Source organism: Seriola aureovittata, chromosome 3, assembly GCF_021018895.1.
Source record: "Seriola aureovittata isolate HTS-2021-v1 ecotype China chromosome 3, ASM2101889v1, whole genome shotgun sequence".
In the NCBI taxonomy this organism is placed as follows: Eukaryota; Metazoa; Chordata; class Actinopteri; order Carangiformes; family Carangidae; genus Seriola; species Seriola aureovittata.
The window spans coordinates 8,305,443-8,320,991 of record NC_079366.1 but is presented as its reverse complement, the minus strand read 5'-3'; the positions used below and the strand labels follow the sequence as shown (position 1 = coordinate 8,320,991).

The window sequence follows — 15,549 nt, the reverse complement described above, 5'->3', positions numbered from 1 at the left end:
GTATTCCTCCACTGTCATATGTCTTATCTGACATCCTATTGCACAGGTTTACGCACAAACACAGACAAATGTCAAGTCAGTGTGCATGTTCCGGTAAGCTAAGAACAGTCAGAAGGATGAAAAAGTGACATATTTTAGTCCTCTGTCACTTTATCAGCAGGACTCTCCTCACCGTTCAGCACTTCTCCACTCACACCGTGACTCCCTCTGTCTCTTTTAACCTGCTGATTTCCGCAGTGCGCATGTCCTCTGCCTCCCGCCCCGCGGACAGATGCTGTCGCTGCTGGAGGAGGAGGAGGTGGGCCGCTCGTGCAGCTCCACCCTTGCGCCACAGTGCGCAGTTTAAATGGTAAGGCTGCGAAATTGACGGGGGTCATTTGGACTGTTCGTTTTTGGAGTACCTCGTCAACGCCGGCTGCTCCAAACCCTAACTTTCCAAATCCAAAGCTCCCCTGAACACAAATTTCTTCATAACATGTAAGTATATCATTTACCGCAGAGACCACAGAGAGTCGTTTTACGAGTAGTGATGCTGAAGGTGCACTTGTCAAACTGCATCCCTTTTACAGTTTGCTAACTTTAACTCCGTCTGAGAAAGAGGAAGGATTATGTCGTTGTTTATTTTGTTTCTCTAAATGCTTTAAGTCTGTAAATTAAAACAAGACTTTGTGCTAGCAAAGTTTCAATATTTATTTTCTGGTAGGTTATAAAAACAAAATTAAAAAAATATTAGCTCATCTGGTCGTTGACAAGTGAGCTCTTGTTTGTTATTTGCATCATTTCTTTTAACAACTAGGCTAATTGCCAATTAAATGAAGAAGGGGTCTGAGGTCTACAGTACATTAAGTAAAGAATGTGTGACTACTTTGCCATTTATGCAGACCTTTATTTTTGTATTAAAGTGTACCAGAGTGTAAAATGGTTTTAAACACTGAAACAAATGCTGCATTCAGGACATGCTGCAGTTTATTCTGTAGTAAGGAAGTTAAGTCTGAATATCTTTGACGCTAACCGAGGAGCTTCCTGCTTTCCATATATGGTTGTATAAAGCCACATGTCTGTCAAACTGTTGCACATTGTGGCTAAAGATGCAGACAAACTGAGTCCTGGCGGTTTCACACGTCACCAGTGAAACCCATCAGTGATGGTGTTGAAGGAGTTTATTTCTCATCCTCCATCATTGTTCTCCCCACACTTATGCACTTTATGGATAGTTCAGCACATGAACTGTATGAAATGTTTGTTAGACCAAACAAACACTAGCAATACTCTCATTTAACTTCATGGTACTGACAAGGACATTTACTACAGAGAAAGCAAAGTTGCTCACCAGAACTCGGTAAAGTGGTTCAGGCACAGATACCCAGTGTGACAAATGCCACAACAATGTTCGATCTCTAAGCTGAACACATTTGACTTATCATTTTAAACATCTAGGTTTCTCTGAAGGAGAAGGAAGTTATGTGTTGAGAATTGTTGCATGTTACTGAGCACCACCATTTCTGTAGCGGGACAAGTCAAGTGTTGTAATCAGTCTATTTTGGTCATGATTTAATTATTTTAATGCTATAATCGTAATCATGGCATAATGCATTGAAATCCTAATGTGTCTGGGTTTATTAACAGGATGATAACAGGAAGAATGTTTGTGAAACAGCTGAGAGAGGAAATGAGTAAAATCATTCACAGGCCCTGCAGGTCAACCTCTTTCACCCACAAATAGAAAGGTCACTTAGTCTCCTGGGTGACATTTCCACTTGTTTATTATGCTTGATAGAGGCTCTTGTCCTGTATAATGGACTCATCCTAAGTTTTGCTCTCATATCTGCTTCTGAGCCTTGGTGTGATGTGTTTAGGAACATGGGCCAACATTTAATGATAGTGAAGGATTTGATAATGTTACCAGAAATGTAATACTGTTTGGGCTTGATGGTTTACATTGAACTAAACAGGTCAGTGAGTTTGTGTGCTGCAATGGATACCCCTGTGTTATTGGAAGTTATGATTAATATTATCTTTTTAGTGATTTATTGTGAGCCCCCATTCCCCCTTGTCATCCTTTAGATTTGTAGTCAGTCTATATCAACCTGTTATCCTGTCAACCCCACTTCAGACACCTGTCTTCAACATACACTGGCTGAGTATAAAGCTGTGTTGCCACAACAGAGAGAGGGAGAGAGGAGGCTTTACGAAGCTATTAAGCCAAGGTGGTCACAGTTAAAGGGGGGTAAGGAGGAGGACCTTGACTGGCTGCACATATTTTAACACGGGGGGAGTGTCAGGAAAAGTCTGTTTATGTTATCGGCAGAAATAGCTGATCATCAAAGTATCAGCTGGTCCCTTCCTTGTTTCTCCCGGTTCACTGGACAACCCCAGCTTTGCAGTTTTGTATCAAATAGAAAGTGTCTGTCTCTGTCTGCAGTTAATATTTATACAGTATCTTACAGTTAGTTCTGGGTGGTTTGGTTTTGCTGGTTCCCTCGGGTACGTTTATAGGCTTTCTCAGGAGGCTCAGTGGCTTTTTTTTCTTTTACATAGTTCCCACTCAATTAAAGTGTGTGCCAGTCTCAGTGTACACAGAGGTGGAGGTGGGATGGAGTAACAGCCTGTGGACAGAAGTGACTCATTGTCTGTAATCCAAGAACCACTAAGTTTCCTACTCAGCAGTTCAGAGGCCGATCCAATTTGACACTTCATGGTTTGAGTTTTATTAAACACACTAGACCAGTTTTGCTTGGAGGCTGATTGAGGCGTGTAGTGCAGAACATAATGATATATTTGAAATATTTTGTACCAATCTGTATTTCTTATTCATATTTCTTTAGAGTCAGGTGCAGGTACAATGTTTGCACTTATTCCTGTTTGCATTTTTACATCGCCTCCCGCTGCTACGACTCCAAGACATGGCTGAGTCCCAGACACTTGTTCGTGATTTAGCCACTGACTGGTGCATTTAAAAATGAATGCTGCTAGGGGCCCATATGAAGCATGATTGTTTAAGGTCCGGGCCCCCCTCAGGCTCTCTCCCTCACTGTTATCATTTTGGAGTAAATGACGAGGCCGGCAAGAGACATACTATTCCCTATATGGGCTTTGTTTGGGAGTTCACTTGCCTTGCTGTTTAGGTCTGCAGAAAAGAGTCCTGCTCCAGACAAGGGGCCCATATATGGTCATCACAGCACGAGACTGAAGCCTCCTACCACAGAGACAGGGAGAGAGAGATCTGGAGGGGGAAAAGACATGGAAAAAAAATGGATGTTGTCAATTAAGCAATGACTTAATGATTGAGTGTGAGTACATGGCAGTGAACATTAAAGGTTTTGGGGATATTTCAGATAAAGCTGCTGACAAAATGTACTAGTCCTTGTTACTGAGTTAATTAAATTCAATTTCCCAGCATCAAGTCTTTCTATCTAAATTAGGGAGGGAATTGTTTGTGCGTCTCCCTGGTGGCGTGTGTGAAAGTGTAGGGTTGAGAGGGGGTGGAGGTCTGTGAGAAGGACTGCACTGTGGAACTCCCCGATGGATGAAACATGTTAACTCTTTGAGTTACAACCGCAGGCAGCTTTTGCAACATGTCTCCTACCAATGGAGACTCATCACTTACTGTGGTGTTTAGTTAACCCAGTGCAAAAAGTGTTGTCATTTTACTCAAAGAGTAAAGAGGATTCTAGCACCAAGGACTTTATTCATCTGTGATGTATAGGCTATTATAAAGTTTATGTTTTCTTTATGATATTGTATATCACATTCTCCGATCACAGTTTTTTCATTTAGCATGTATAACTAATGCATCACTGAAGTACCATGTCCTGTAAGATACATTGTGTTGAAATCTTCTCTTGCCCTCTCATCATTATTTATTACCTGCCTTCCTGCCTCGCTTTGTTCCCACTTGCCTCTATTCTTTCCTTCGTTAGTTCCTTCCTTCTTTTCCTCCTTCCTTGTTCTCTTCCTCCCTTCCATCTCTGCTTCCATTATTGTTCACTTAGTCAATTCATTTGTTGCCCCCGACAGCTGGCCCTCCACCTTAACCCAAGATGTCCAAGAAGGCCCCGAGCGAGGACGAGAAATTCCTCTTTGTTGACAAAGACTTCCTGAACAGCCCCATGGCGCAGGCCGACTGGGTGGCCAAGAAGCTGGTGTGGGTGCCATCAGAGAAGCATGGCTTCGAGGCAGCTAGTATCAAGGAGGAGCACGGCGAAGAGGTGCTGGTGGAGCTCGCTGATAATGGCAAGAAGGTGACAGTCAACAAGGATGACATCCAAAAGATGAACCCTCCCAAGTTCAGCAAGGTGGAGGACATGGCTGAACTCACCTGCCTGAACGAGGCCTCCGTGTTGCACAATCTCCGCGAGAGGTACTACTCCGGCCTCATATATGTAAGTATACACCAAAAACACTGATTGCTCACAAAATCATTCACCCACACCAAAACAGAACTATATGTAACTAAAACTACACAGATATTTGTATAACTAAACTCAAATTCACTGATTTAACTTAATCCCAATCTTAACCCACTGAACTATATCCTGATATAATCATAATTCTGATATGCTTAAAAACTCATCAGTGAGTTGCTTTTATTTTCTGACATGTTTCAGCCTTCCCTTACAAAAACATAAACATGTCCAAACTGTCCTCAATACTCTTATTTCTCTGCTCTCTCAGACGTACTCTGGCCTGTTCTGCGTGGTGGTGAACCCTTATAAAATGCTGCCAATCTACTCAGAGAAGATCATTGACATGTACAAAGGGAAGAAACGACATGAAGTCCCCCCTCATATCTACTCCATCACCGATAACGCCTACAGAAACATGATGCAAGGTAGGATTTATGTACTTGCCCCTTGTCATATACCTGTCTCATTCAGTTTCTTTCATTTACTTTTTCACTCTCACAAGACGTGCAGATCAGGTGGATTAGGACTGTAACAAATTGTCACAGTTATGTGTTTCGTGTTTTGTTCGCTCTGTAATGGGCTGATGACCTGTCCAGAGTGTCTGTCCACCCAGTGCATGCTGAGATTGGCTCTAGCTTTCAGTGAGTGGAAATCATTAAATAAAATGAATTAATAATGTCAGACTGAGGCAGGACAAAGTAACACAAGAGCTGGTATATAACTCATCGACAGCTCTCACACATAACAAAACGGACTGTTGAAATTGCAAGCTGCTGGCCTCATAAGGTTTCAAATGATCTGTGTCAAATTGAAGTGTCGGCTAGAAGCTTTAGAGCTTGGTGTGGGTGAGCTGTGGTATCAGCTGTCAGAGGTCTAACTCTTGTCTCTGGGTGATGACAGCTCGCAGCATTTGAGCTCATGTTCACAAAGTGGTTGATAAAACCACAAGTTGGCAGGTGCTGTCAGGCTGATAGATTCAAATGCAGAACTGGGTTTATTATTATGTCCAGTCCAAAAGCAACATCAGAGCTCCATCTGTCTGCTGGAAGCTCATTACAGAGTAAGTTGATATGAACGATATAATCAAATCTAAAAGAGGACTTTATGGACTATTTGACAGTCAGTGTCTCATGGAGGTGACGATAGTGGAAAGCAGCCTTGGCAGAGTTGTGCTTACAGTAAATGGCTCTCGGCTAACCCCTCAGTAGTGCGACTTCAGAGCGGCCAGTTTCCCATAAAGTTATGTTTCTTGTGCTTCCAGAGGGTCATGCCCACTGGACTTCATGTTGACGTGAGGATGTTCTCTCAGAGGAGCTCCCATCTGGATTAAGAGATGGGTGGAGGGCAGTAAAGCATTTCCTGTTTCAGCAACCTTCCCTTCCTCATTCAAATCCTCTAACTTTATTTCTTCTCTTTTGGCCAGTGTAAATAACAAAGGTTCTTTTCCTTTGGGTGAGAAGGGAGATTTTAAATGTCCTATTAAATGGGCTAGAGTCAGTACTTTTGATTTTTAATTTGAATTTTGAGTTTCCCAAATGAAACAGGATGTTTGGACAGGACTTAAAGACATTGTTAGGAAGTAATTGTTTAGAGAGCTCAAGAGAAAGTCGGATCATCCAGGACCACACCATCCCGTCTCTCTGGCTGCAGAAAGAGCTGCAGATGCTGATGGCGTCCTCACATAGACAGCCCGGACTGATGACAGTGCTGTTAATGCCAACTGAACAGCTGAGGACAGTGATAAACCTGTAAATTTTTTATGACAGCAGAGATTGGATGGATCGCTCCAAAATCTATGATCAAAGTCTAGATTTTGACATAAGGGCACACATACTGGGGCTCATGGGACTTTCATTTGAGAAAATGTAGACCGCATCAACAACCTCTTAACAATCAAGCCTCTTAACTGGCTCTCAGCAGCTTGAGGTTTTCCCAAACTTGTCACTTGTCTGTTTGTGTTGATGATTTCATATCAAGTCTATCAGCACATAAAAAGCTGCATAGCAAATCAGGACTCTCACGAGCATTCACAAGTTTGTTGTCAATTTTCCACCTTAAACCATCATTCAGTTCATGAAAACTTATGTCATTATAGACAAAAGTATTTTTCCTGCCTCTTCTGTCGAAACAAACAGTTGTGAATACTGAAATTGATTTAACTGTTTGCTCATTTATGTTTCTCAGCTAGGATGATTTTGAGGATTTTACCAAAGACATAAATTCACCTGTTCTCAGTTAACTACATGATAAAAGTAGCTCAATAGCTTTTAAAATGTTACAGTTATATAATTTTACATTCCCGGTAAGAGAAAATATATTTCATTATCATGCACTGAATACACTGTCCCTACTGTAGCAACTACAGTATGCTCCTGTTGTCACTTCTTCTTCTTAAGGAGTTTAGTTACAACACATGCAATTTATGCAAGTGCATGTAGTTGTTATGAAAGCTAACACTGCTAAGCTTGTAGCTTTGTTTCTTTCTTGGTGGTTAAGTTCTCTGTATTTGAATTATTTCTGACAGGTATCTGGCAGCTCCTAGACATGAATGATGATGTGAAAAGAAAATAAAGAAGCCTAAGAAATGCAGCTGCAACAATATCCATCTCTAATCTGTGGACAGATGTACTGTAGCATCAGCTCAAATGTTAAGGAAACACTGTCCTAAATCTGTTTTGGGTCTCTTCTGATGTAGCGTAATGCTTTCTCTTACTTTAAGAATGCAGCCATCACTAATATGTGTACATTGGAGGATTATACCAGGCTGGTACACAGGACATTTTAGTATTTACTGTTAGAGCTATGGTGTGTAAACACAGGGTCATAAGTAAACAAGAAGGGGGAGGATTGATTGGTGTTTGTGTGGGTGTTTGGATTAGACTTCATCTGCCTATCTTTGCAGAAGAACCGTACAGCTGCAACTTAGAGACTTTTCAGTTAATGGGAGAAACACACACTTGCTGCCGCCCAGGACACTGTGTGCACAAAAAAGAATGTGTTTTGATTCGCTGCATTTATTTCAGACTAAACACATGAGACACTTGCTTTGACTCATGATATATGAAATATATTTTAGCTCATTGACCACCCATTCAGCTTTAAGATTCAACACATGGCTTTACGCTGCTTTACGACCAAATAAAACAAAGGGCAAAGACAGTATAGTCTTTTAATAAATGCAAAGATAAATAAAAAGGCAAAACATCAAAGGAAAGTAGTTGACACAAAAAACATCAAAAAGTGAATCTTTGAAAATGACTTTTAAGATGTGGCAATAGATTTTACCTTTATGACCTCATTAAACAATTTGTTTCAAAGCCCTGGATACCTGACTGAAAGAAATTGGTACTGTAATTGCTAATATGGGTACTGTGAGTTCTGTTTAAAGAATAATATACTACAAATGAGAGAGAAAAAAGAGTCTTCATCCAACATGTTACCAAAAGGTTAGGAATAAAGCAACACATATGAGCCCTCTTTGAACCTTTATCATACAACATTGTGGCTGGCAGGGAATTGTTATTGTTGATGCGTTAGAGGGATTTCCCATGAAGAGGTGGCTAATGATGCAGGACATCCTACACTGACTGATGTAGTACGAATAGTTCACTTGTTAGTGTGGAATTGGTGCATAACTGCCGCAAATCCAGATAACTCTCATAAGCTTTGAAACATTATTCCTCCAGTCTTGGCTGAGATCCCGTCTTTGATGTCCAGGAGATAAAAATGTGAAATTCCCAAAGGGAGTTTTCTGTCCCCATCAGCAAATGACTGATGTGCTGTTCCTTTGTGCTCCCGGTGTATTTGCAGTGCTTGTCAGACAGGTGCAAAGGCATTGACACTATTGTGTAATCAGATTTTGATTTTTACCTCACATGATTGAACCAGCTTCACAAAAATATTCTTAATATTTTGCAGTGACGAAAAACCTGCCTCTCCTTGCCGAGTCTCTGGTGCATAAATGATTGTTTTTGGATGTTTTACAAAAGCTCTCTACTCTGGCGACCACTCTCTCTCTCTCCATCTGCCTTAATTAGGAAATGCAGAGAGGGAACAGGCATTTTGTGTGTGTATGTAAGGAATGGAACGAGTGGAACAGCAGCCAAACATGAGTCCAAACAGAGAAACAGCATCCGTGCTAGTTTACAGTTCAGGGCAGGCTGCGCTCTGTAACTGAGTGTCTGCGTGTGGGTGCGTGTGTGCGTGCCTGTGTGTGCGTGTGTGTGTGTGCGCATGTGTGTGTGCGCATGTGTGTGTGTGCGTGTGTGTGTGCGTGTGGTGTCCTGCACGAGTGGACAACAGTATGAAAGTTACAATGCTGCACATGTATGATACTCTTTACTGTATTAAGATGAAGAATAGTTGCCGGATGCTCTGTGTTGCATCTCTTTCCCACATTGGTTCGTTTTTCCAGTACAGCCTTTAGGTGTCATTTACTGAGAGGTCTCATCTCAAAAACTGACTGCAAAGTCATCTCTTCATTCAGCAGTTCTCCCTGTTTTCCCCAAGGGCCGTTTTTTATTCAAGGATACAGTTACAAAATAGCCGTACATGGACTTGGTGTGTTCTCTCAGGAGTATTTTCGGAGACAATGTAATGACTCATTGCTCAGCACATTGAGAGTATTTGTGGGAGTTACATGTTTCTTTAGGCACGGGGGAGCCATCGCAAATCACACAGCCTCCTCTAAGCTTTGAACTGAGTCCCAGCTGGTGTCTTAAGTTCTGCACTAGATTGATCTTTATTCCTGGAGAAAGGCTTGTGGTTTCACTTGTGGTCAGTACAGAAGTGCACTGTGCTAACTGTACACACATCCTCAGACCAAACAACAGGGGAAAAAGAAAATAAGTCCCTTGTGCTTATAACACAATAAAAATTACATCTGGTTATTAAAGATTCCTTCGGTTTACCACCTAGTTTTTCTGCTTTTATAAGCGATCTGGACACTCACTTACATCCTGTATATTTGTAAAATGAATTGTCATAAAAGTCGTGTAACACTGTGAACTTTTTGTTTCGACAGATCGTGAGGACCAGTCCATCCTCTGCACGTAAGTGAAAATCTGTCACCTCCAAACTCACCTTTGTTGTCTTTGCTTAACCTTTACCCTGGAAGTCACATTAATTCTCGAAGGAGGGCTGTGTGTGCATGTGTGGAAGAACAGTTACATAATGCCTGTGTAAACACAGAGTTAGATGAATGAGATACCTGTCTGGTGTCTCAGCACCCACTTCCAACCAGCAAGAAATCATTCATATTTTAACAGTAATATGCTAGTTTTTTGTTTTTTTTTGAGGATGTTGCTGTTTGTCATAACACAATGCTGTGAGGTTGTGTTGTATTTAGATGGGGCGCAACTGAACGTGCATGAATGCGTCCGCAGCGCTCCCTGGGGGCTGTGGCCTCGCTCTCCTCACAGACTCTTGGTCAGGAAGTATGCCCTACATCTTGATGGGAGAACCAGATTAGATCTCCAAATGTTTGGGCTCCGTTTTGATTGTTTATTTGTTTTAAACTAATTATTGAGAACTTTGACTGGGCGATTGGACATCCAGGAACAAACAGCCTTGTTTTGTCAGATAATTATAACCTGATTTGAAGTTGACTTTCATTCAAAGTTAAGTATCAAGTTCATTTAGTTTTTCTTTATATTTTAAGGGCCTAGTATAGTGGCTGTGTTCAAAAGCAAAAAAGCAGTGTTCTGTTTATTTCAGTCCACTTCCAGTATAAATGTACATCGTTTTTGAGAGAGGAAGGATTCTTATGCATTAAATCAAACAAGTAAAGACAGTAGAAAAAAAATAAAACAGCACATCCTTGTGTATGGACCATAAATGTTCGTCCTCCACTGGCTCTGCTACAGTCGTTGTAATTTGCCGATTAGCATCAAACAGCTGGTAAAGGCTAACTAAGATCATAATATTTACTTTTCTATCTCTGAGCTAACAGTGGCACCTCATGCTGCTCAGCTGTGGTAACAGTAAAGGAAATGAGAGGAAGGGCTCTTTCCTCCTCGAGGCTCTTTTAACTCTGAATTTGCTGATGCCAGGATGCAGAAAAATCTTTGATCACATCAGACCATTTCCTCAACTATCAAAATGTTGGTAGTATTTATCCCTGTCTGTCTGTGTGTGGACATGTTAATGGTTAACAGCACTGGTACACAGGCTGTTTTGAACATGAATCTGACTGTTTGATGCTAATGTGACAAGGCGTACACAAAGCCTTGTTTAAAACCATTTAAAGTGATGAACTGGAAGTGATATGATACAGTTGAGCTGAAATGCAAACTCTGCCTCTGTCAGTCAGGACCACACAGTCACTTTAAGATTTCTGTTTGAGCTACAGCCAGACTGCCTCAGCAGGCCTCTGGAGCCATATAAGGGAGAAATGTTTCTGGTGCGATACATGGAATGTCATGTATGACATTCCCCTCCTTTGTGTGTGTGTGTGTGTGTGTGTGTGCACATGGCACATGTATGTGTAATGGTACTGTATGTTATTTGTCAGTATTTACAGTACTGTTTTTACAGCAGTTCATTTAACTTCCCTATTAAGGATTACAGTCTTCTGTACAGACAGAGACAGTGTTTATAATACATTTTCAGATTAATGCAGATCAAGTGGAGCAGAAATTGTTAAACTGACGCTGAGGCTGTTTTCATGTCCTGTCACTGTGGTACTTGATTGGTGGGAATTATGGCATATAGGAAATGGTCTGAAGAGGAAAACCCTAGCAACACATGTAGTATAAAGAACAACTTTGTAAAACCTTTCAAACTTTTTTTAACCACCTCCCAGAGAGTGAATGATCTGATTTTAGAGAGGCTTGCTGCATAAATGTGAATTCAGTTTGTTTAAGTCCTTTATGTTTCATCCAAGTCACAGATTTCACAATGATACGCCCACCCCCTTTGTATCATGTATAGGCAGTGATGCCAACATAACTATTTCTTGAATAATATTAATCTTTAATAGTAAGATACTTAAAAGCACACTTTAATACTGTCAGAGACCAGTATTGTGTCAAAAAAAACTTCATAAAGTTCATGAAAGTTATGGAGGAAACCCCATAATTTACCTTTCCATTGTGACACCACAAGAAACACCTGACACATCTCTCATACAGTTTCAACTAAATGTTTTTATGAGGTGTTGATTGCAGGGCTCACTGAGTATATTCTGGGGATTCTATAGGTGATTATATTCCTCAGATTCCTCCACACAGTGGCAAGAATTTGCCATGGGAAATAGCTGAGAGGCTACTTAAATCCACTCTCAAGATGTTGACATTTCATCTCAGCAGGGTCACCAGTTTCCTTTGTATGTATGTGTGTGAAAAACTGGACTGATGAAATCTCCACAAAACAATTCTCTGAGTGGGATACAATTCTTATTATTTAATTATTGGCAGGGGAAATCCCAGATTTAGGTTTAAATCTTTACAACTCCCAAAGCAGGAAGGATGTATGGCTATATCACTTCTGCTTGGCTCACATTAGGCTGTTTAATCTGTGCAACCAAGATTGAAAGACATTGAATTGTTACAAATTAAATACCCTCCAATTCAGGCAGTATTGGCCAATAGGGCTTTGGAAAAATGTATTAACCTTATTCAAGACCTATGGATAAAAGTTCAACTTAAACTCTGTAACTCTGCTTTGAGGAATATAAATTACAAGATAAGACAAGAATAATTAGATGGTGTTCATATTACCCTGATTTTAAGCCTGATTATTTTGATCCTAGATTTAAAAACTGGATAGCCAAAGGAATAACAACATTTTAAAAGCAGGAATTAAATATATATCTACAATTACATCATTAAGTTGTTAGAAATGGCCCACTAGATACGGATTACTCAGGGCTGAAAGACATTATAGGAGCCTATTTTTCATAGTTAAACACATATCCAGACCTTATAAGGCCTACATGACAAAAAATCTCATTCCAAAGGCTATGTTAAAAATAAATGGGAAAATTAAAGTAATTTTGAGCTTTCAAAGGAGGAATGGTACAGCTTTTGTGATTTTCACTGGAAGTGCACTAACTCACATACGTGGAGAGAATTTAGATGGACATGTGTAATTAGATTTTTGTATTATCCCAAAGAAAAAAGCACATTTTACAGATGATTCACGTGCTGGAAACAGTGTGGGAGCCTGGACGCCAATCACTGGCATATAATGTGGGAATGTCTAGTAATAATGAAATTACATTTCTGGTCAGAGATGTACAAAACATTGACGGGCATATTTGATATGGAAATACCTTTCCAGTTTAACACTTTTATTTAAGAAAAGTCCGCTTTCACTCAGGGCATTTCAACTTATTTGTTGTTCTGATATCTGCTAAGAAAACCATCACTAAGCACTGTCTGCTTCCTCACTCCCCCACAATAGAAGAATGGACAAATATGGTTAATAAAGTATAAATAATGGGAAAAAATATTTTTCACTTTGCATACAAATAAACTGATTTACTAAGTTATAGTCAAAAAGAGTTTTCTTGTGAGACAGTCATGGCTATGTAAGGAAAGCTTTCCTGGTCTTCTAACCAATTTTGGGTTAGGGTTAGGGTTTGTTTTTAAAACTTAGATAACTTACTGGATTGTCTCACAACATGTTAATGCGTATCTCTGTTGCTAGAAATCCCTCTTTCACAATGAAAAATAGTTATTGGTCATTTTATAGGATGGATATTGTTTTTAAAAAATGCTGTTCATTTGTTGCAGACTTCTAATGCTCCCTTTAACTGCAAAGCTATTTATTTTTTACTTTTAAAATGTTCGCAACTATCTCAACACTGAATAAAGACTTGCAAAAAAAAATTTAAAAAATGATGAAATGAACAAAGTGGCCATAAAGTGGCAGGATGTTGCCAAAGAGTGTAGATTCACTGCCTTTTCTGACCTTGCCATGTATTTATGGAGGGGGAGGAATCCTGTAAGTTCATCTCTCTAGACTGTCGAGATTTTCTGTTTTTTCCTGAAATGCTAAAGAACTTTGCAGGATGTTGAGGGGACAAGTGTTTGTCCTCAGCCTTGTTGACTTGTGACCCTTTGAAATAATATAATCCCTGACCACATTCCATCACAGGTTGCACACACTTCTTAATCTGTTTATCAGTGAAGTTCGGTGAAAGTTTCACAAAATCATAATAAAATGTAATAACACGTGAATATTAGCAGTATGGTACCTGGCTATGGCGTAGGTGCTCTAACCCATTCTATACTTCCAAATAATCTTATGATCGTAAGTGAAACCTGTGCTGATGGTAAGCAGGACATGCAGGATGAGGCAGTTTGGAACATCTGTAGGAAAAACTCCCATCAGAATTAATTTTGCTCTAACAGCTGCCTACAGTAGGAGCCTGGATGTCGTGTGTCCTTACCAGACATGAACAGGACAGGGTAATTAGATTCCTCTCAGAGCTGCCAAGCCCTAACACTGAGAGCATCCCATGCCTTTTATGGACCCATGCTTGAGGATGTGTCTCTGGGTTAGACTGCTGTCTGATAGCTCTGGGATCGTTCAACTTTGTCTAAGTGTCTGAGGTCGTTTTCAGGGAAGAAAGAATGTGTTCTGGCTTCTGTTTGAAAATGTTTGAGTTAAAAACTGTTTTTAAGAGATAGCTCATCTTTTAGACGTCTGACTGGTTTGAGAGTATCTGTCATATAACTCCTAATAATTTTGTAGATGTCATAAGAAGTTAAGAAGAAGCTACTTACACTCTGATTTTGTTGCCATGAAGTGTCAGGCGAATGGTTCTGTGCTGCTGGTCATTTATTTAAAGGAATAAATCAACTTTATTGATATGTTTTTTGTTTTCTTATAGAGATTTACATAAGAAGATTGATATTACACTCATGTCTCTACAGTAAATATTAAGATGTCAGCAGCCTGTTAACTTTGCTTAGCATAAACACTGGAAACAGGGGGAAACTCTTAGCCTGGCTTTAGCCTAATGGCTAACCACCTTTGTTGTATGTCATACATCCCTCTTTCCCCACATTTCCTGTCTTTCTTTACACAGTCTACTATAAAAATAAAGGTAGAAATGCAAATAAAAATGTTTGAAAGAGAAATAAAAACTGCTAGACTTTGTGCCTCTCCGCATTTCCAGCCTTTATGCCAAGCTAAGCTAAGCAGTATCTGGTTGAAGCTTCGCATTTAGCATTATCAATCTCATCTAACTCCTGGCAAGAAAGCATTTAAAATAAAAATTTCCCCTAAATATGTATAGATAATGTAAGTGATGGTGAAAGGATCAGTGTGTAGTAGACAGACTGAACAATAACATTATTCTTTGTGTCAGGTGTTGGTGCGGTTATCTCTGCTGCACATGATTTCCATTCAATTAAACTGGGTTATTGAACTGTGAACAGAGAACCTGTCGGTGCTGATTATCTTCTCGTTCTCTGCATCATTCCCTTTCACTATCTCCCCCTTGCATCTTTTAATCCCCCTCTCATTTTTCCATCTCTAGTGGGGAGTCTGGTGCTGGGAAGACGGAGAACACCAAGAAGGTCATCCAGTATCTGGCTGTTGTGGCCTCCTCACACAAAGGCAAGAAGGACAGCAGTGCTGTAAGTACACATGTTAAGTGAGAATGTTGTATTAAAAGTTAGGATGTGCCAACCAGTTCCCTCACACTTCAAAATATGTAGGAACCTGCCCAGTTTAATCCTGTATATCAACATTTCCTCCAAATAGCAACAATCAGGAGCACAGTTGGCCTACGTGAGTAAAGGGGAATGCCTAAAGTGTGTTTTTGTGTGTAGTGTTTGCGTGTGTTCCTTCATTACGTTAGAAAAGTGCATGAAGATGGTGTCACTGAGTTACCCGAAAACCCTTTTTTTTCTTCATGTAATTATTTTTCTTACAGCAAGGGTCAAGATCCCGAACCTTACTGCTCTTGAGTTAGAAGGCGTTTCCCCTAACATTTGTCGTTTCTGTATCTTTACCCAACCAGAACTGATTTAGACTGCATGATCATCGTCGTCATAGTACTGACTCCGAATCACTTTTCAAACCTACAAAATGTTCAGTGAAGGACGTCTAATGTTGCATACTCCTGAACAGGTTTATCATGTTGAGTTTTGTGTCCTCTATCTTCTCAAGAACACCCTTTCACTGCCAG

General features: G+C 40.1%; 1 protein-coding gene across 3 annotated transcripts in view; it reads left to right on the top strand.

The window, feature by feature from the left end:
- The first annotated feature begins 321 nt into the window (after positions 1-321).
- Positions 322-15,549, top strand: part of myh11a (myosin, heavy chain 11a, smooth muscle) — a 31,293-nt gene continuing 16,065 nt past the window's right edge. For 2 of the 3 annotated variants that reach the window (XM_056367548.1, XM_056367566.1), the window contains exons 1-6: positions 322-477; positions 4,018-4,382; positions 4,675-4,831; positions 9,430-9,457; positions 14,896-14,995; positions 15,123-15,149. In XM_056367548.1, coding sequence (XP_056223523.1) covers positions 4,041-4,382; positions 4,675-4,831; positions 9,430-9,457; positions 14,896-14,995; positions 15,123-15,149 — 654 coding nt within the window. In that variant the 5' untranslated portion in view covers positions 322-477; positions 4,018-4,040. The remainder of the gene's footprint in view (positions 478-4,017; positions 4,383-4,674; positions 4,832-9,429; positions 9,458-14,895; positions 14,996-15,122; positions 15,150-15,549) is intronic. The other variant, XM_056367557.1, reaches the window with a different exon arrangement.